Below are 19,959 nucleotides of genomic sequence, written 5' to 3'. Positions count from 1 at the left end.
TTTCCTTATTCTATGTTCTTTTTAAAAAAAACCTTTGTTTTTCGAGCACTAGAGGAAAAACAGGAGCTCCTCCTCCAGCCTTGATGTACCTGCAACCTTTCTCCTTTCCTGAAGCTTCAGTATGTTGATTAACCTTTGCATTTGGCCCTTTTCTAGTATACACATTACTAGTATTGGGCAGTGTATATAACAGGACAACTCATTATAAACTGAAAATCACAGTGTAAAGAATGCTACTTACTGGATGGTCCAGCTGTTCTGAGTTTTACTGGTGTGACTGATTGTTTCATTTCTCCTCTTCCAAGTCACCTGAGGATTTTTCAAATCAGAATGCTCCTCTAATTTGCATGTAAGTTCAACTTTAGTCGGACTGCCCACAGAGACAATTTTTTGCAGTGCAGTACCAGACACACCTATAATAAGTTAAAAACATTTAATGAAAAAACATATTTCCTCATTCTGGGTGAAAAAACCTCCAAGATTGTTTGTTTACATATACAGAATTACAGGGGGATAACAGGGGCTATTTACACTCTCCAGGGCAAAATAACCCCTGAAAAATCAGAGTTTCAGAGTAATTTCTTAAATCATAATTGAGTTAAAATACATTATCCTTTACAAAAATAACACACCCCACACTCCAAATATAAGACACTTTTGTAGGTAAACTTCCTAGAGGGCTCTAATATAAAAGCATAGATACTCATTTCACTGAAAGCAAGGTAGACTTACGAGACAGATTAAGTTTTTACATTATTTAATCCAAATGAAAAACACTAAGTACTTACTATGTATATACAAAGTTATATTAATAATGTCAAGAAGAGTTAAGACAAATATCTATAACCATCTGGATTTTAGTCAGCTGCAGATTTTTAGGATACTGTGAGACCATAGCTATATCCTACTGCAAGGGAAGCTGTTGGTAAAATGCACAACCTTAACACTGCTGGATCAGGCCTTTCATGCTGCAGTTACTCAAGTTGACATCAAATCATCTTCAAACCCTTTTAGGGCTGCCTTTGCCTTCCTGGCCAGTCAGAAGAATTACAATTCCAATACAGTAGAAAAAACTGTCAGTTTTTTGCTTTTCATGAGCATAAAATAAGCATTTCCAAAAAGTAGATATCAACAGCAAGTATCTTCTCTGATCCAAAAAGGCACTCTTTTATAAGAAAACACCTTAGACATTGGACCTGTCAGCACTGACATTTTATTTCATAACTGGGCTTTAGAAGTGTGGTTAGCCATCTAAATACTCCAAGAAAATTCATCCATGGCTCACTTCAATCCCAGACCTATCCTGTAGTATTTGGCTGTCACAAAAGTGTAGTTGTATTGCACAGCTCACATTCTTTCCAAGAGAAAATGAACTTTAAAGGTACAGCTCACTGACTCAGTAATGCAAGTCATACCCAAGCAGCAGTGAAGTCTCACTGAAGTGATAGCCCCAGATACAGAGTAGGTGAACTTTACTGGGTCTGGCAGAGACATTTACAACCTGAATAACAACATGTCCAGGACTGCAAGTCCCAGCCAAAAGACTTAACATCTATTGAACTGGAGATAACCTTAGAAATGCAACACCTCAGTCTTCCACTGCAGTCAGTTACTGAAACTCATTTAATTAGAGCAACTAGACGCAATAAATGAGCCAAGCATAACTCAGCTTATTGAGGTTCTTTATGATCAAAGTAATTTTACAAATGGAATTGGTTTCACAGCAGTAAAAGTTTTACAGTCAGACTAATTACCCCAGCTGAAAATAATATCTGTCCCTTCTGAACTTATTTTAAAATTAAATCCATACTCTGAATGAATGGCACATAAAACCTGATAATGTCGGATTAACCAAGAGCAAGACTGATGTCTAGGGCATCCCTGTACTGAGTGCACATACCAGAACAGGACTCAGATAGTACCTTAAGTCTTCAACTGCTAGAAGAAAATGCAGCATAAATGCTGCAAAATTACATCCTTAGAATATCATGCCAGTACTTTGAAAATCTTCCAGAGATACTTCAGTTAGATTAGTTTCTCCAGCTATCCAAGAAATTAATTCTAGAATATTATTTAGCAACTGGGAACATCACATGTACTTTAAGAACAGGTTTATTTTTCCTGTTCTTCATGTTTTAACGCCCGCAACGTTGCCAAGCCAATACCTGCTGATCAGCAAGTACCCTAGCTTACATGGTCTCTCCAAGTGGATTCACTGGTGCAAAAAAACTATCACTTCAATTGATTTGGAGGAAGAGAGAGGTATGAATTGGTTTTACTTGTAGTTTTAACAGAAGTAGAAATCTAATTCTCCACTGAAAAATAGTTATTATTAGAACACAAAAGTTAATAATAGCATAAATGTACATACCTTTTACTGAGCTCATCACATGCCCACTGTAAACATCTTCACTTTACCAAGAACTTGCCATTCTAGATACTTCTGCAACTCTTATACGAAAGTTTGTGTGTACGCACATTCAATGTAAAATAATTGTAAGACAAAAAATAACACCCTCACCAGGTAGGACTATCTCATACTCCAAGACATCATACGAGATCTCCTTGCCTGCTGGCTTGAGCTCTTCTGTGGCAACATCTGGACCTAACAAGGTTTGGGGGGAAACAAAGTTATGTTATCCTATATAAATAATCACACAGTAGTGTCAATATGGTACTGCAATTATTAATTATAACAATCTTAGAGGGAGAAAATGGACCTTGCCAAATGCTGACTCCTGTGGAGATCCTTTTATAGACCTGTGTTAGCAGCCATAATCTTAAAGCAGCAGTGTTGTAGGGTTGCTGTTACAGCAGTTATGCTATGTTAGATAATAGTTTCTAGCTTTATTGTAATGTTGCATTTGTAAACATCAGTAGTCTAAAAATGTCATAGCTATTTTACACCCTGACTCAAAAAGTCACATATAGCTTACATACAGGACTACATCAATGTTTAAATAGTTCTTGAAAAAGTAATAAGCTTTAGAAAATTTTAAAAAAAACCAACCAACCAAAAACAAAAAAAAACCAAAACAAAACAAAAAAAAAACAACCAACAAAAAACCCCAGAACAACAGACTGTTGCCATTCCCAAAGCTACTACAGACAGGAAGTCAGAGGCAGACTATCTCATCTAGGTGCTGCTTTAACAAATGCAGAGGCAAGAACACCTTGTGGTCCACTACAAAGTGGTCCAAGACCCTCACTACTTCTCAGAAGTCCTGATACACAGCAGGAAATGCCCTTCTACAAAGAAAGGATAACAATATTAAACATCATATGCCCAACCTAAAAATATTATTCTCCTTTTGTAAGGAGAACTTGTATTTACAAGTTGTATGGTCACCAAAATTCCTTTTTGGTAGGGCTGTGGGTTACATATTCCTCAGAGAGTATGAGATCTTTTATAAAGCTCTACAAAGCTTGATACAGCAACTCTCAGCACAGTTTGTTCCCATCACTTGTTCTCATGCATTTCAAGAACAGAGAAATAAAGCAAATTAATAAGCTGCAGCTCTAACAGATGTAGCCCAGCTACAATAACCTTCTTTTAATTAAGTGATGAAATGAAAGAAATAGATTTCACCACCAACAATCTGATAGATACATGAAATGTTTTAAGCCACATGTGCTTTTACATTTTTGGAAAGTAATTTTATTGTCAAATATTTCATAATGCATTGCAGAAATATATGAACAGTAATTAGGGACTGATTCTACCTAGTCACATAGCTTTATAAAAGAAAATTATTCTGGTTTTTGTAGAAAGAAAGGGGCTTGATTACCTCTCCTCTTCATGATTCCCAACCACAACTGAGAAGATAGAGGAACTGGGCTACAGCTTTAGCCTTCCCACTCAGAGATGCATTGGGTGGCCAAATTGATCACTGCACAGTAGAAACAGCACCTCTGAAAGCCGACATCTCATCAGAATTATTCCTTCTCTTCCTTTGCGTAAAATACTGAACGCTCAGGTAAAGCTGTTAAACACATGCCTCTGAGCTACAGCTGACAGGATCGGGCTGCACTGAAAGAGATCCCTGCTAGTGGTTTGCATCTAAAGGCACAAGCAGAGGTACCACAGGCCTTTCAAGTTGTTGGCCAGTTCCAGAAAACATCCTATCAAGCTCACAGCACAACGAATTCTGTGCCACAGGAAATCAACCTTCTGCCTGGCTTGCTCCATCTCCATTTTCAAACTTTCCCTCAAGCTTCGACCAGTTTAAGTAAAAATAGTCCTGTATATTTAGGTGGTTGGTATGGAAGAACAGAGCTTCAGGCTATTTCATTTGGTGTTGTTTACAGTACATTGCTGTCTCAACTGGTAGTACAAAATGGCTTTTTAAGCAGAGAAATCAAAGCTGTCTCTAGCAGTAGACAATAATCCTGTTGCTCTAGACAAGAACACAACAAGCCTTGATCTCCACCCCATGGAGAAGTAAACTAGTCCAAGTGTTTACCCAGGAAATAATATGTCAAGGCTGAAAAATTCTGGCAGATCTTAGCCTGCCTGTATGTGCAAACAGACAGCACACCAGGGCTGTGACAGATCACCTGAGTTCATGTCAGTCTAGTATGTGCATGACCCATATCCCAAAATATCCTGAAATCCCTCAGAATGATAATTCAGAGAGCAGCAGTGCTAGTTCATATGGTAGATCCAGCCACAAAAAACAACACAACCTTTGAAGTGTCTTGCCCACAAACAGGATTTTCATACTGACTTTCTTCCTCAATTCACGTATCAATTGAAAATATTCAGGTGAGGTCATATATTAAACATTTTCTATGTTTCACACATGTCCCCATGTGTTTATGTATGTAGGGAGTTATTGAACCTATTAGCTGTTGCACTCCTAGTTCTCACAGTGTGCTAAAAAGCTCTGAAGATGATAAATACCATTATCTCAAAAAAACCCCACCCAACTTGTGGGTGAAGCAACTTGCCAGAACTTTGTTGAGGTCACATATAAATATAACTTAGCTCCTATCTTCTTGCACTAATCAACATGAGCTTTGGGACAGTGCTGAAATTCTGATTTTCTGATCTTTGTGTAGAAAGGAAAAACAGAATCAACAATCATTTCTTGTTTCTTGTCCTGCCTGGAACTTATTCTTGGCTTCCCATTAAAACTACAGTTAAGGCACAGGAACAACAGGCAGTTTTGACACAGCCACAATTACAAAAGATGAAGCTAGCAGGCACAGTGATGCAAGGGCATTACTATACCTTTCACTAACACACAGGCATACAGAGCTCTCCTATTAAAAATTATCACATCTAAAGACTAGAGCAATCTCCCTGCAGTGGCACTTGTTTGGGTGCTGCCTGACTTCCATGGTCATTGCCTGCTCGTATGGCATATATGCCTAAGCACAACAGATCATGAAACTTGCAGTTGCACAGCTTTTTCCAGTCCTGAAGATACTTAAAACACTCAAGCTCTTGCAGTGGCTTCAAAAGGTCTAGATGCTGTATCTACTTCTGTTTCTTCCACAAAGTCACAGTCTGATTTCAAGAGACTTAAGTGTGAAAATGTAAACTCTATATGATAAACAAATATCAACAGGAAAAAGGACTATACTTTGAGGTATACTGAAATAAAACAATTACCAGATGATTCATTAAGTCCAGCTTTCCCCTTAGTCACAGAATTCACCTGAGTCTGACTGGAATCTTGTGTTGTCATAGCTGGACCTAAAAAAAAAAAGCCAACCAAACAGAAAAAGTTTAAGGAAACTCTGAGTTACAAAAAGCTAGTTCATGAAAATAATTCCAGCAGAACATCCTCACCTCAGCTCTTCTCCATTTTACTTCACGTTCTGAGCATACACATTAGAAGACGCACAAGAACTGTTTTTCATTAGTTCTTCAGCTCACTTTAGGCAAGCAAAGATTAAAGAATAGAGGAAATATTTATTCTAATTTCTGCACAGAGTTCTTTTCTTGCAGTTAGCTTACAGCCAGGCAAAGCCATTCTTCAGAATGTTCCAGCAACTTTATAAACTGTACTCACATCCTGCCTTGTTCATGGGCTTAAAACACCACTTATGCTACTGACACTGGTCAATTATTTTTAACACAGATTATCAGATTTTCCAATAGAATAACTTCATGACAACTTTACAAGTCTAGTGTGATGAAAAAACAATGAACAAGCCACCTTTGCTTCCATTAGCACCTTGGTAAGCAAAAAAAAAAAAAAGACATCTGTATCAAACATTAACTTCAACATCTAATGCTAACAATTATTTCCATTTTCCATAATACCACTGCAAATGTGATCCTCCTCCTGTAATACAGCTTTTACAAGAACCAGCTGAGATGCTAATTTCCTTTATGTTCCTGACTGGAAAAAGAAAGAGCAAAGGAAGAGGCAGAGAGGACCTGCTTAGTAGTTCTGTCACTCTTTTAAGAACTCAAGATACCTAGACGTTTTAGAAGAATGGAAATGTCTCCTCATTCCTTTATTTCCACATTTGGGTGACAGAACTAGTGTTTATTTTGTACTAACTATCTTCACTGACAAAGGTATTCCAGGACATGTTCCACTGCCATAGCACTCTGGGAAAGTTATTCAGCCATTAGTCACACGAGGGTAAAAGGACATGTATTTTGCATTTGTAATTAGTCTTGCACTGGGGAGAAATTAGCATCATAAACTCTTCTGGACATCCAAGACAGCAACAAACACAGACCACAGAATATTCTGAATTGGAAGGGACCCACAAGGATCTAGCCTACCTCTTAAGTGAACAGTGAAAATCTACATCGTATTTTTATGTGCATTCAGACTTGAGAACCACATGCCTTCAGCAGGAGGTGAAGTCAGCACTCTGCCATTTCCTAAAAATGAACACTACTAACACTCCTATCCCATTTCAGCACCTAAAGGCATACACAACCTATAGATTCTCTCATTGGCACCTCAGGCACACAGTTACTCCATCACAGCTTGCACCATCTGCTGTCTCAATCTGCCCATCAAACTTCAACCAGTTTGGATCAAGAGTGAAACAAGGTAGCCAAAAGATACGATTAAAAGAAAAAAAATAAGCATTAGTAGTTCTTAACAGCAGCCTTTTTATTTTTCCATACTTTTTCCTATCAGTCCACTGATCCCACAGCCAGCTGTTCCCTTCCAGCCCTTCACCTAAGAAAGGAATTTAAAAAATCTGCTCTGAGGATGTGCTGGCTTATGAGCCAGACAGCAAGAAGACTGAATCTTATTCTTTGCCTGACAGAGGTACTGAGCAAGGTGAGCTATTATTTTTCTGATATTCATAGTAAAACTGAAGAAAGGTCCATGAATTTTTATAACTGCAGCATCTTGAGGCATTCTAAGCATGTCATGGATCACCTGCACATTAATTAAAATCACCCAAGATGATAAATTTAGAAGGTGCCACTGCCAAGCTGTAAAGCAGCTCTGTTATCTCTCTGCAATGAAGGCAGATAACCTGCAATGTGGTTTGCATACTAACAGGGTTATCATCTTGGCTTTCTTCCTTGATTCATGTATCAAGTGAAAAAAGTCAGGTACAGTTATTTTTGTCACCACTGCTTCCAGATCTTTAATCTTTATCCGTCCACGTCAAACTACATAAAACACAGCTAACATTGCACCACTCTCTTCCTCTCATGTATACTTGCTGAATAGCACTGGAGATCAAGATGAGCCAGCACTGCATCATTAGTGTCACCGAGCCACGCAATGATGTAAGCAAGTCACATGGAGTACTTCTCTAGCTATTGAGTCATGGCTGCATGCCTTAGCCTATAATTGTTTTGCATCAGACTTAATCAATAGTGTGGTAGCTTGTTGAGTTCTCATTTCCTTAATTTCCATGTGTGAAGGAATAAGCAAGAGTATGATGTCAATTTCATTTTTTACCTTACCTCTGCTTCAAAAGGCAGCCAATATTTTGGGGGAATAAAGTATAGATATATCATGCTTACTATTAGCAGAGCAATTTCAGGCTTAAAAATCTATTTTCTCTCTTTCAGTTAGAAAGGCAGCTAAGAAAAGGCTGAAATACAGTTTGGTTTAACATCTTTATTTTACTATTTAATTTAATATCAACCATACACTTTTAAGTTCACAAGCATTCAGCAGCACCCAAAACCAGCCACCAGAACCTCCCAATGCCCCAAAGACATCAGAGGATCAACATTAAGGCCAAAGACATCAGAGGATCAACATTAAGGCCAAAGACATCAGAGGATCAACATTAAGGCCTTCCAAATGCCCTGATAAAAGCCATTCCCTCAAGTGAAACCAGAAAAACCCAACCTGGAAGCAAAGTCCGTAAGGAATCAAGTGTGTTCTATACTCATAGCTCCTTGATTTCTTCAGGAGCAGAAGCTGAGAGATGAGACGTGGTGGAATTGCTTTTCCTAAATCAATCTGTGAGCACTTGCTGCAACTAAATTAGACAACCACAAAGGTAAACAAAGCAAGCAACAAGCTCTGAACAACATTGTGACACCTAGTTAGAAATTACCCGTAACTCAATACAAAATAAAAGCAGGAGTTTAGATTTTTCCAAAACAATTAGCTAAACAATTACATGACTAAGATAACAAAATATGTATTTCTTTAAGATACCATCTCAAAACAAAAATCTAATAGGGCTTTTGGGGCATCTGCCTCACCAGCTGCAGACCATGTAACCCACCTTTCTGCAACTCAATCCTAGTGTAGCAAGTGCTCCCTCTGCTTACTTTTACTGCAAGCATTTCTTTTGGTTGAAGAACCCTCACATCTCCAAAACACAGTTTCTGGACTTCACTAGAAAAGAGTTTTTAATTCTTCTCTCTTCAGGTGACATGAACTTCTTTGCTGCAGCTGTGTAGATAGTCCCTGTGCTCAGCTTTACACCCATCTAGTTAATAACCAATGGAAGAGTAAAGGGTTTTTTCATTTCAACCATCATGGAAACCACAGTATGATGCCTCCCTATGTAGTTCATACAGCTATAAAAACATTTAGAGGAAGGCTGAAAAACAACAGCTTCACTCTATACAGATGAAAATTACTAAAGTTAGTGCCTTATTTCTAATGTCTGCTCAAAACCACAAATGATACCCACCACTTTAGGAAGATGGTAATTTGTGCAAGTTTTGAAAATACAAATAAGAGTTTAGCTGTTTGATTCACTTGTTTGCTTTGTTTTTTTCTCGTGAAAGGCTATCATTTCACCAACCACTTTACATAAACTTTAAATTGCTTCAGCCACCATCAGGTATGGTTTTTGGCAGTAACAGCTATCAAAAATAAATAGCTTATGGCAATTAGCCACATGCTGACTCACGCATTCCTACAAAAAACAGACCATTTACACTCAAAAAACTTCTCAGTTAAGTGAGCCGTTAGAAAGGACTTCAAGTTGCGTGTGTACATAAATACACATGTATTTTAAAAAGACTTAAGAACTACAAAGTAGATTTTTCTCTGTGTGCATACATAAATATGCATTTCAAACAAGACTAGAGAAGTATGTTTCCTTTCAAATTATGTGAAACTACTAGAAATTTTACAGAAGGTACAATCACCTAGGGAGCAGTACTGCTCCTCTTAGTACTAGGAGTGCAGCTGAGACAGAAAAAACCAACTACTTGTATTTCACACACTGAAAATGCAGCTAAACCACAGTGAAATCAAGTCCCAGCACGGATATTCACCTAAGAGTATGCACACACAGACAGGAAAGAACTCTTGGCCTTGGCACGACCTACTCTAAGAATCTCACCCTTCACAGCAAACATCAGCAACCCAGTAATTCCTTCTATAACCATTCTCTACTGCTCTGCAATGCCTCAGAAAAACCAAAACAAAAATCCACTAGTTTTAGAAATAAGAACGTATTTCCCGAGAAGCAGCTGGTCTGCTCCTGAACTGCTGAAAGCTACTAGAGGAGGAACGAGGCCCAGAAGGCTCAAGTTCCTCTTTTCTTCACGGGTTTTAAATGCTACGTTTAGAAACGCAACACAAAATCCCAAGGAGCATCCCCCACAACCTACCAGCCACACTGGTATCTTAATAATGTAATCTATTCATCGGGGGGGGGGAAGGGGGTTGGGTGGGGTTTTTTTCAGCATTTAAACGCTTTTCTCAGTAAGGATAAGACAGCACTAAGACACAACACCTCACCTTCCTAGTCCTACACCTGTGAGCTAATAAACCCTCTGGTAAGTGAAGGAGAAGCTGGTAAGGCTACGGGACGGCTGACCGCCGATGCGGCTCAGCCCATCTGCTGCCGCCCCCCACCCCGGCGCCGGGGGACATCGGGAGCGGATCCCCGCTGTCCCACGAGAACCCCGAACGCTGAGGGAGGCACGGGCGCCAGGGAGGGTCGGGGCCGCTGAGAAAAAGAAACGCCTCAGCTGTTCCCACAGGCAAGGCCGAAATGCAGCCGCCGTGCTGGGGCAGCGCTGCGTCCCCCCGAGAGCCGGGGGGATGCTGCGGAGCAAGGAGGACCTTTGCTCCCAGGCGGTGCTCCGGTCCACCCGACACGGAGGGCGCCCGGCTCGGGGAGAGCTTACATTTACCTGCAGGGCTCCCTTCCAAGAGGCTGATGCAGAGCAGCAGAGGCAGCAAGCGCCCCAGGCGCCAGCCGGAGAAGGCAGCAGGCATGGTGCCCCCGCCGCGCTCCCCTGGCTCGGCCCGGATCCACACCCCGCGGGCTGCACCGCCTGAGGAAGCTTCCAGCGGGCCGGAGCGGCTCTGCGGAAGGGCCGGCTACTCCAGCAACGATGGAGGCCAAAAGCAAAGCTGCCCCAAATTCACCGCGAGAAAAAACAAGAGGCCCCAAAAAAACCGCCGAGAAAGCGCTCGTGCCACGACCGTCCCCCTCCGCGGGAAGATCTACTCAGCAGCGGGCCCGCCGCGCTTTAAGTGGCGGAGGAAGGGCGGGGGCGCGCACCGGTGGCTAATTGGACCGAGGCCCTGGCGGCTGAGCCACCTGCGAGACCCCCGGGGCAGCGGGAGGTTGACGGCGCAGGTAGGGCCACGGGGTCGCGAGTTATTTTTGGCCCAAAGGGGCAGTGGCTGCAGGACCACCTGTGCAGGAGCAGCTCTCGGCGGCAAACGGCTCTGGCAGGGCTTGCCCGGAGAAGATTGCCTGGGGCAGAGCTAGTCTGTCTGTCCCTACCCTTTAGCTGGTGATCTTCTGGAGAGCCCAGCTTTGAGGGTCACTGGCTCCAGGGCAGCTGGGTTATACTGTATGGGAGCTGTGGCTCTTTTGCATCTCTTTTTCTACATCTCCCGGCTTGTACAGCAGTGCCCAGGGAGCACCATTTCTAGCAAAAGCTTCTCAGGTTTTTGATAATAGCTAAGTGAAATTGTTTACACTCTTTTATTATTTTTTTTCTATATTTACGTGTACTTACCTAGTAAACCCACTCATATGTGTATATGTGCATTATATATATTTCTGTTTGCTGCTTGGTAAATAACTGAATTCTGATAGTGCAAAATGGAATCTGCCACGGTGGCATTCTCTGAAAGAATAACTGATGGGGTACTTACTGCTTCTTTCCTTCTTGTCAGCTTCAGCTAATGCAGAGGTTGAGTTGCGTAAAAAGTTTGTATCAATGATGCAAAAAATAAGACTTTACACCATCTTAGCTCTCCATGCTGACAGAGCTGTTGGAGTTTATGCAGAGTAAATGCCCGTGTTGATTTTTCAGCGCTACACATGTTCGTGCTTCCATTCATATTTTCCAATACCAGTACAGTGTCGTTCAGAATAAAATTTTCAAACTCCCAGTAAGTACAACTAATGGCAAAAGACTGGGAACAGGACTCTTTCACATTTGCTGTGTGTTCCAGGAATACTCAAAATGCAATGGCTATAAGGAGAGATTGAACCCCCATGTTTGTTAATCTGCCAGCCTGCTAAAACTGCACAGTGATGGGATTCAGAGAGAGAATCCAATTCAGATAAAGCTGTTTAGGAATGGTAGATGATCTTCAGCTTTTAATAGGAAAAAAATTGGCTGACACTTGAAAGCTGTTTTATCTGAACCAGTTAGGCCTGAAGAGACTTATCTTGGTGGTGGGTAAGGGAAAGGAGAGGAGAGAGAAGGGGAGGAGGAGAAGGAGAGGTAGAGGAGAGAGGAGTATGAACAGCCTAAAGATATGAAAGGACTGGTATATAGCTCCAGTCCCTGGAATGGGTGAAAAGAAAACTTTATATTCACTTTATTTAGTGGCTGGGTGTGCAGCACCTTTTGGTAAAACGTATTTTATCCACCTGGAATCCACATGGATTGGTTAGTAGAAATGTATGACTAAACACTGGCAGCTGGCACAAATGGATCTGTTAGGGCAGTCCCACCTAGGACCTAGCTGTAGCTTTGTCAGCTCCTGCACACTGGAAACTGCAGAGGTTCTAATGGAGACAATTGGTTTTGAGTGACTTGGTGTTTAGTCCTGTATAGGACTGGCTTCTGTATTTTCAACCAAGTTAACTTTGGTGAGCAGTCAGAAGACATGATGAATGCCTATGCAGGATTCCATCTCAGCTCTTCTTCAGGCCTTGTCATCTGCTAATAGTACATCCCACATTTACTTAATGCTGAACTGAAAGAAAATAGTTACTAGACTGCTGTTGAAGGAACTGTTTTTCCTATACTCATGGTATGAGATACAGAAGCCACAAATGGAACAGTATGAGAATGGAACAATTCCAGTACAATGGAACAGTAAAGAGAAAGGCAAAGGCAGGAGGAGGAATGGCAGAAGGAACGCAAAATAGAAGCAGAATTTAGAGGAACTGGTCAAGCGAACCAAACAGCCCTTTAAGGGTTTTCATGCTCAGAGTTTGCCTTACCATTATAATATGCTAGATTAGATTACTCCGTAAGAACTCCAGCTGCATTTGGTAGATCATTGAAAGTGTAAGAATGAGAGGTTTCAGAAATTATAAGGTTAGTGATAACAATGATAAAACAGAATATTTGGGATATTTAAAAAAATTAATTATTATATTAGCTTGCATTTGGAAAATTGTCTGGTGAGTAATTAGAAATTTCAGGAAAAGTATTTAAATTTTACATACCAAGTCTAATCTACTACACTTATTCATATCCAGCATATTTTCCTCTTCTCTCACTTCCATAGAGAAATGTTGACTTATTATCACATGGTAATTACTTGGCAAATATTACAATTGTTTTGGAACAAGAATTCATGTGTTGAACCGTACTCTGGCTTATAAAAAACCTTATATTTAATAAAACCTCTGATACAGGGAAATTGCTGGTTTATTCGGCTGATTCAGGAAGATCTTTGCTGAAATTTTTCATGGCAAAAGGAAAGTAAATGAAACTCTGAAAACTGATATATGTAGATTATTGGCTGAATACAAACGTGGATTGTAATTTGAACTCTTACAGCTCCTTTTCACTAACAACCAAATCCTGTGTTCTCAAAGCCCAGTCTTTGGCATTCATTTATTTCTGTTAATGACTAAAACAGTAAAATAACCAAAGGGCATATGTGATCCAGCAGTTTTCTTGACTGGAGGTTTGCTTTTTATAAAATCCACTTAGACTGTGAAAAGGTAACTAATGTGTATGTGAGAAGAACAGTGAAAAAGAAGGAAACAATCAAAATGGACTGAAAACCACTTGAGGTGGAAGTTTATTTCAGAGATGGTGCTTAGCAGCTTTCAATATTTGAAACTGAATCATCAAGACCTTATTAGACTCTAGCTGGACTTGACTTTTTTTATGGGTATGAAATTTTAATTGTAAAAGCATGAAAATAAACAGTGGTAAATAGAAGACACAATGTAGAATTACTTTAGAAATAAGTCTTGCAAGCTTTCCAGGATATAATTTCGCAAGGCCAGGAGGTAATGTGTTACTAGTCTGTGGACCACTATCAAGAGGATGTGCTGAAAGAGATGTTATGCAACACCTGCACTGGGGAATGAGTTCCCCATTCTGTGGTAACAGTCAGGTTATAATAAAATTTTTAAAGAACAATGCAAAATTTACAGGTTTCTAGGAGCCAAAGTAGTATACTGAGTGCTAGTACAAGACTACAAAACAGCATTTTACTGTTTTGTCCAAACATTTATCTTTCGGTTGCTCTCTTTTAAGGATTTGACTAAACAGAAGTTTTGTCTGGATTTAAAATTACAGGCCAGATTATGCAATCTTCATATTCTGCAATTGCCTGCTCTATGCTGTCTGCATCCTGCTGAGTAGCTATAAATCCAGTATCTCCTGCTACCTCCTCAAAGGCAATTTGCAAGGTTAAGCACATAATCTCTATTGAGAATTCTGCCATTTATCAAATGTTTAATGTTGTATTCTAAGATCAGAGCTATGTATGTAACAAAAATTGGGGCTATAGTGCTTTAGGATCACATTTTTTGAAAATCTTAGGTTGCTGCCAGTACCAATTACTGAAATTGTCAATACTGATCATATAAGATTGTCAGTTGTTACTGTGCAGGGTTGCAGATTATGTAGTAAAGGCTTTGTTCATATGGCAAACACAACATCATAAGGAACTGGCATCCAAAAATTCAAGCAAGATTTTTGGCAAAGAATTCTTTCTGCCCACCAGTCCCCTGATTTCTGATATCTGAACAAAAATTAATTTTTAAAATGGAAAATATAATGAGAAAACCCCAGTATTTTGTTGAAAACACAATTTAAATTGCAGCCTTATGTATGGACAAGTAAAGAAATGTCTACAATCTGTTAGTTTAATGTAGAAGTAAAGTTCACTGTGATACAAATGCATGCCACCTCGTCACAGGGTTTGCTTTGCAAGATGTGCTTCAAAATTTGCAGAAGGTATTATAAATGTCTCAAACAGGACCGGATGTCAAGGGAGGCAGTATCCTTCATTACAGTAATATACCTGTAAAAGTAAGGCAGCCTCTGATGTGAATACACTTTGAGAACAATTACTCAAAATCTGAATGCAGATTGAGAACAACTGTTCTAATTGTAGTTCTACTGAAGGCACACATGTGAGTCTCACCTACTGCTTTAATAACAGCACCAAGAGCACCTTTGATAAGTCTTTCTTTTTCACAAATTCTCTATCTTCCAACCTTTCAGACTTTTGAAAACAGCCTCTCTTTTGTGGCAACCATAAAAAATCATGAGAATTTTGTATATAATATAAATTATGTATGAAGGTATCCTCCATTCTGCTGCAGTACTTGCTCAATTATCACCAATAAGCAGGAGCACTAAGTTGTCTGAAGAACCAGGCCTTACTTATGTAATTACATTTGAGCTATTTGGGGCACCTGCCCTGGGATAATCAACGTGTGAAAACTTCCTGTCTCTTGTGGGTATGGTGGCAGACTGTAGACTTTTTCTCATCCAAATTAGGTATTTTATGGTTTTCCGGGGGGGGGGGGGGGGGGGGTGTTTTTTTTTTTTGGGGTTTTTTTTTTGGTTTTAAAAAAAAATTTTTTTAAATGTTTCCCCCCCCCCCCCCCAGTTTGGAAATATGTTTGTAATTCTGAAGATAAAACCTGAAGATAAGGCAGCATAAAATAAGTAACAAGTTAAGTGGCATAAGCCTTCCCTGGTGGAGGGAAGTAATCAAGTTAAACACCAACTCCATTTATTTATGAGCAAACTTCAGTGAACTTTAGAAACTCTGACAGCATCCTTTTACTTTGAACATTTTTTTTTTTGTCTTTATGTATTAATTTAGAAGGAGAAAAGAGGACTGCAGTGGAAAAAAAGTGGACAAAGTTACGTAACTGAAAGTGTTATTTGTAATTTCAAAATCATGAGACTTTAAACAGTTTTTATTAGTCTTTTGCCATTTAATTCTTTTGTCTCTTAAATGAAAGCTACGTTTTGGGGTTTTTTTTTCCTCTAATGACAGGACTTCTACTCCCAGTGAGGGAGCAGAAATAAGAAAGATGAAAAAGGTTGCAAAAGCCATAATACAATCTTCAGCACTTTTACTGACTACAGAGCCATCATAGCCAAAAACAAAGAACTGAAGTGGAAGGAACAATGCTGCCATTTGATCACATTAAAACTTTGCAGAAGGGAAGTAAGATATGTCCCTGTCCTCATTAGCAGAGAGGCAGAGAACTCAGTCTGTGTGCATGGGACATACCTAACAATAGAGAATCTGAATGAATGTGCATATTCACTCTCCTAAATTTTAATAATCCATACACATGTTGGTAGAACAACACCATCCAAGACAGCGCAAGCATATGTACCCTGGAATTTCCACACTACAGGAATATATCCATGCTTATTGTACCATACTCTTCTTAAAGAGAAGATTCAGTTTCAAGAGTGATAATTCAGCTAGTTTTTAATTCACCCAAGTTCAACATTATGTAGCAGATACAGAACTATTTAAATACTCGCTGAAATGATGCATACTTAGAACTGAATAGCTTAGTACTTTAATTAAAAAAACGTATGTTGGTTCAGAGAGAGGTGGTCTTGGATAATTGTGTGTGAAGGAAAGCACTATTTTAACACAAAACTAACTGCAAATATTTCTAGTTCTTTGCAGAGGGAAGGGCCATTTTCCAGTCTCCAGATATTTTGTTTGGAGAAGTGGAAAAATGTCAGGCAGCAGACAGAGTTCAGACAAAGGAAGGAAAGCCATCCGAGCCTCAATATTGAGCAAATTACTTGCCTGCTGCCATAAGAGTGATTATCAGGACTCAGGGTTTGCATGCCAAGAATTTATGGAATACTTATTTTTCCCGTGTTTACTTTTTCTGGCTGAATATGCGTCATAATCCTATTGTTCTTCTGGTGCCTAAAGTGATACTCACTCTTTACTTCTGCATGGGAATCATTTTCATCCAGAGCTGTAAACCCCTTCATTAGAAGTGTCCAGTGGGATCAATGAGAGGAGCTCCTGAGCTATGAGTCATCTCATGTATCTTTTCAGTCCTGTAAGTACATAAATTTTATTTGACACTGGTAATAATAGAGTTAAAATGGCTTTTTCAGCTGAGATTATGTCACACTAGAGGAGTTCAAAGATGAACTTCTGAGTGTGACTTTTTAACAGCAGATCTGTTCTGCAAGGCGTTTCACAAAGGACTTATCAGGGTTATATTACAACTTGGATAATATTTCCAGAGACAAAACACATACATATATATATATATTTAGCAGTGAAAGTAGCCTAAAATATATTGGTGTATAGAATGTGAATTTCAAAGTGAAAAATAATAATCATAAGTAGTTTTTAACTTTAGGTATAATTCAGCAATTGTTAATATATTTCCAAATACTTCTGTTCTCAGTAAGCTGTGGGAGGATTATACAAAGATAACTTATTCTAATTGAGTTTTACCTTTCAATATAAAAATTAATTTAAAAATTACTAATGAAGAGAAGAATGTGCACAGTGTATCAGTAGTGAAAAATCTACAGCTAATGTAATATTTCTCCAGCAATAACTGATACCAATTTATCCTGGCTGATCTATGAATTTTACTTCACATTTTGTAAACCTCAGAAATGCCAGGAAAAAAAAAGGCATCTCTTCATTTTTCGTTGTTCCAGCTTCCTCTGTAGTGTGTTTTGCCTTCTTTTGGTTGTGAGAGTTACTGGAAACAATAGTTAACTGTATCGTAGCCTTTCAAGATCTAGTAATTATTGGATTTTGATTGATTTAACCACAAATTAGAGTTAGTACTTCTAAGACAGTTTCTTATCAGAAAAAAATAATTTTATTTGGTTTTTAAATAACTCATATAAGAAGAACAGTAAATTGTATCTGACAGCTGTAGGGCTTTAGAAAACATAGTGCTAAGGGCTGCATTGTTATTTACTGGAAAATTATGTTTCAGATAAAAATGTTAAACAGTCTACGTTGAGGATATGAGGTCATTCCAACTATTAAGTTTACTTATATTCTTCAGTTTGACTCACAGGGTTTGAAACAAATCTGTCAGAAGGAAATGTGATCTCTCCACGTGGACCCTATTCCCATGCTTGACAACATTTAATGTGTTTATCCTTACATCAGCCTCATGGGTGGTTTTAAGTCCAATGAAACACAGAGTGGTTCACCTGAGATAACCCAGGGAAAGGGTTACATTTGACTATTATTTTCTAGTTTTTTCTGCCCCGTGCCAGGTTCTTTTTGATTGCAAGGATAAAGCTGAGTAGATAGAAAAGGCTACTTAGGGTGCACTGAAAAAGTCAGAGGCATTCCCTGCTGACCTTTATTGCTCTTCTTTCTTTCAGGAGAGAGCAAACCATGCCCTTTGTACAGACAGCATGTTTGGACTTGGCTTGGGAAGAATGTGAGTTGCAGTCTCTGGCACACAGTGCAGATTGCAGGTGAGCATCTGAGGCAGCAGACGGCTCTGTGAACACAGTCATTTTGACCAAAACATGTGTTTGAGCACTTTAATACATTGGTGGAAATGAGATTGTAAATATGGGAGACTGTGGGGTATGCCCAGCCCCTGCCCTGGAGGGATGTCTGCTGAGATAAGGAGAGTGCTCAATCTCCCACCAGGACTCCCCTGGAAAGGCAGCCACTCTTCAGTTATGGCAAGAAGAAGACAAACCCAGAATCCTCTGGGGGACCCTACGCAGATCCTCTGTAACCCATTGGCCCTTACCCTCTGGCACCCACCCCCTGTATCCCTATAAAAGCTAGCCCCCTGCCCCTGCGAGGACAGAGAGCTGCCCGTCCCCGGGTCCCCTTCGCTGAACTAATAAAGCTCCCTCGTGCGGAACAGCTACATGAGCCTCTCGTCTCTCTCTGGTCTGGCCTGGAGGCTGCCCTGCAGAGCTGAGCTGAAATCAAGAGCAGACAATCACTGAAGAGCTGACAGCTTCTGCACGGGCCCTCCTGCCAGCAGCTGAGGGAAGACACCGGGCTTCGGGAAGACGATCTCTCTTGGGACCATCTCTCCGGACCGGTCACAGCTTCCTCGGTCAGAGATACTGACCCTTCAACAGCTGCCATAAGAGACTGAAAAACTGCTGTTCAAGTTTTATTATCCTCTAGGACCTCTGCAAAGGATTTGATTCTTTGTATAGCTGTAGGGGCTTCATGGTTGCAGATCTTCTTGATTTGCAGCTAGTGTATCAACTATAAAAACTACTTTTTTTGTTAATTAAAAGCTTCTTACAGAGGTGTCTTTTCTAAGTTTACAAAAAATACTGTCCAGCTTTACTGTAAAAGTGGTGTGATCAGTTCTACATTCGAACTGTCCTGGGATTTTCAAACTGGAAATAAAATTTCAGTTATAGTTTCGTATTGATACACACTTCTTTTAAACATGCTTGAGAGTTTCATAAAATTATTTCAAGCTTCTCATAAAGTTGTAAAGACAAAGCTTATTAATTCTAAATTACGTTGAGTCTTTTTCTTCTCTCAGTTATAAACTCTTGAGGATGGTGGTGCTTCAGTAGTATAATGCATCAAGCCAGGGGCAGTGCAGGTGTTAATTACATTTTTAAAAGTAATAATTAAATAGTTTTTACTTCACACTGAGACCCTGAACTCCATGCAGCAAGTTAATTGAATTTAGTAGTAGGAAAATAAGAGAATAAATCTGGATTGCAGAAGGCACTGCCAGAAATCTGTGACTAGAGTGATTGGAAAATAAATTGATACTCTTTTCACACACTTTTCTTAGTTGCTGTTTCATTTAATCTTGATAAGGGAGGTTGGACTAGATGTCGTTTTAAAGTTCTCTTCCAACCCAACCCATTCTGTGAACCTTCTATAAGGGCATGGACAAGCTGCCTGCATCGTCTAGTACATATCAGTTTTATCAGTGCAGTATAATTCATCACTATTTCTATAGCTCCTCTGCAGCCTCATCCTTCAACAGTGAAAGAGAAAACAGTTCTTAGGCAGTTCTCATGACAGTACAGTAATTTTTCCAGCTGTTGTGTACTGCAGAAGTTGCTCTGCCTACTGAAACTCTGAAATCATGTATTTCCTTCCTAGTAGG

At 39.6% G+C, this 19,959-nt stretch overlaps 1 protein-coding gene and 1 long non-coding RNA gene across 4 annotated transcripts in view; one reads left to right on the top strand and one right to left on the bottom strand.

Annotated features, from left to right (window-relative positions):
- EMB (embigin) overlaps positions 1 to 10,989 on the bottom strand; it is a 22,578-nt gene extending 11,589 nt beyond the window's left edge. The window contains exons 1-4 of one of the 3 annotated variants that reach the window (XM_042028380.1): positions 10,556 to 10,989; positions 5,618 to 5,701; positions 2,522 to 2,605; positions 242 to 413 (exon numbers count right to left, since the gene is read on the bottom strand). In XM_042028380.1, coding sequence (XP_041884314.1) covers positions 242 to 413; positions 2,522 to 2,605; positions 5,618 to 5,701; positions 10,556 to 10,640 — 425 coding nt within the window. In that variant the 5' untranslated portion in view covers positions 10,641 to 10,989. Of the gene's footprint in view, positions 1 to 241; positions 414 to 2,521; positions 2,606 to 5,617; positions 5,702 to 8,682; positions 8,810 to 10,555 lie in introns of those variants that run through there. The other 2 variants (XM_042028381.1, XM_042028382.1) reach the window with 2 other exon arrangements.
- On the top strand, positions 10,110 to 19,959 carry LOC121664815. The gene is made up of 3 exons (XR_006016142.1): positions 10,110 to 10,195; positions 16,835 to 16,923; positions 18,230 to 19,959. It is a non-coding gene; the product is annotated as an uncharacterized LOC121664815 (long non-coding RNA).

Source organism: Corvus kubaryi, unplaced genomic scaffold, assembly GCF_017639235.1.
Source record: "Corvus kubaryi isolate FWS band 111438036 unplaced genomic scaffold, C.kubaryi_AGA036_p1.0 37308, whole genome shotgun sequence".
NCBI lineage: Eukaryota > Metazoa > Chordata > Aves > Passeriformes > Corvidae > Corvus > Corvus kubaryi.
Note: the sequence above shows the minus strand (reverse complement) of the source record. Positions and strands in the feature narration are given on the sequence as shown.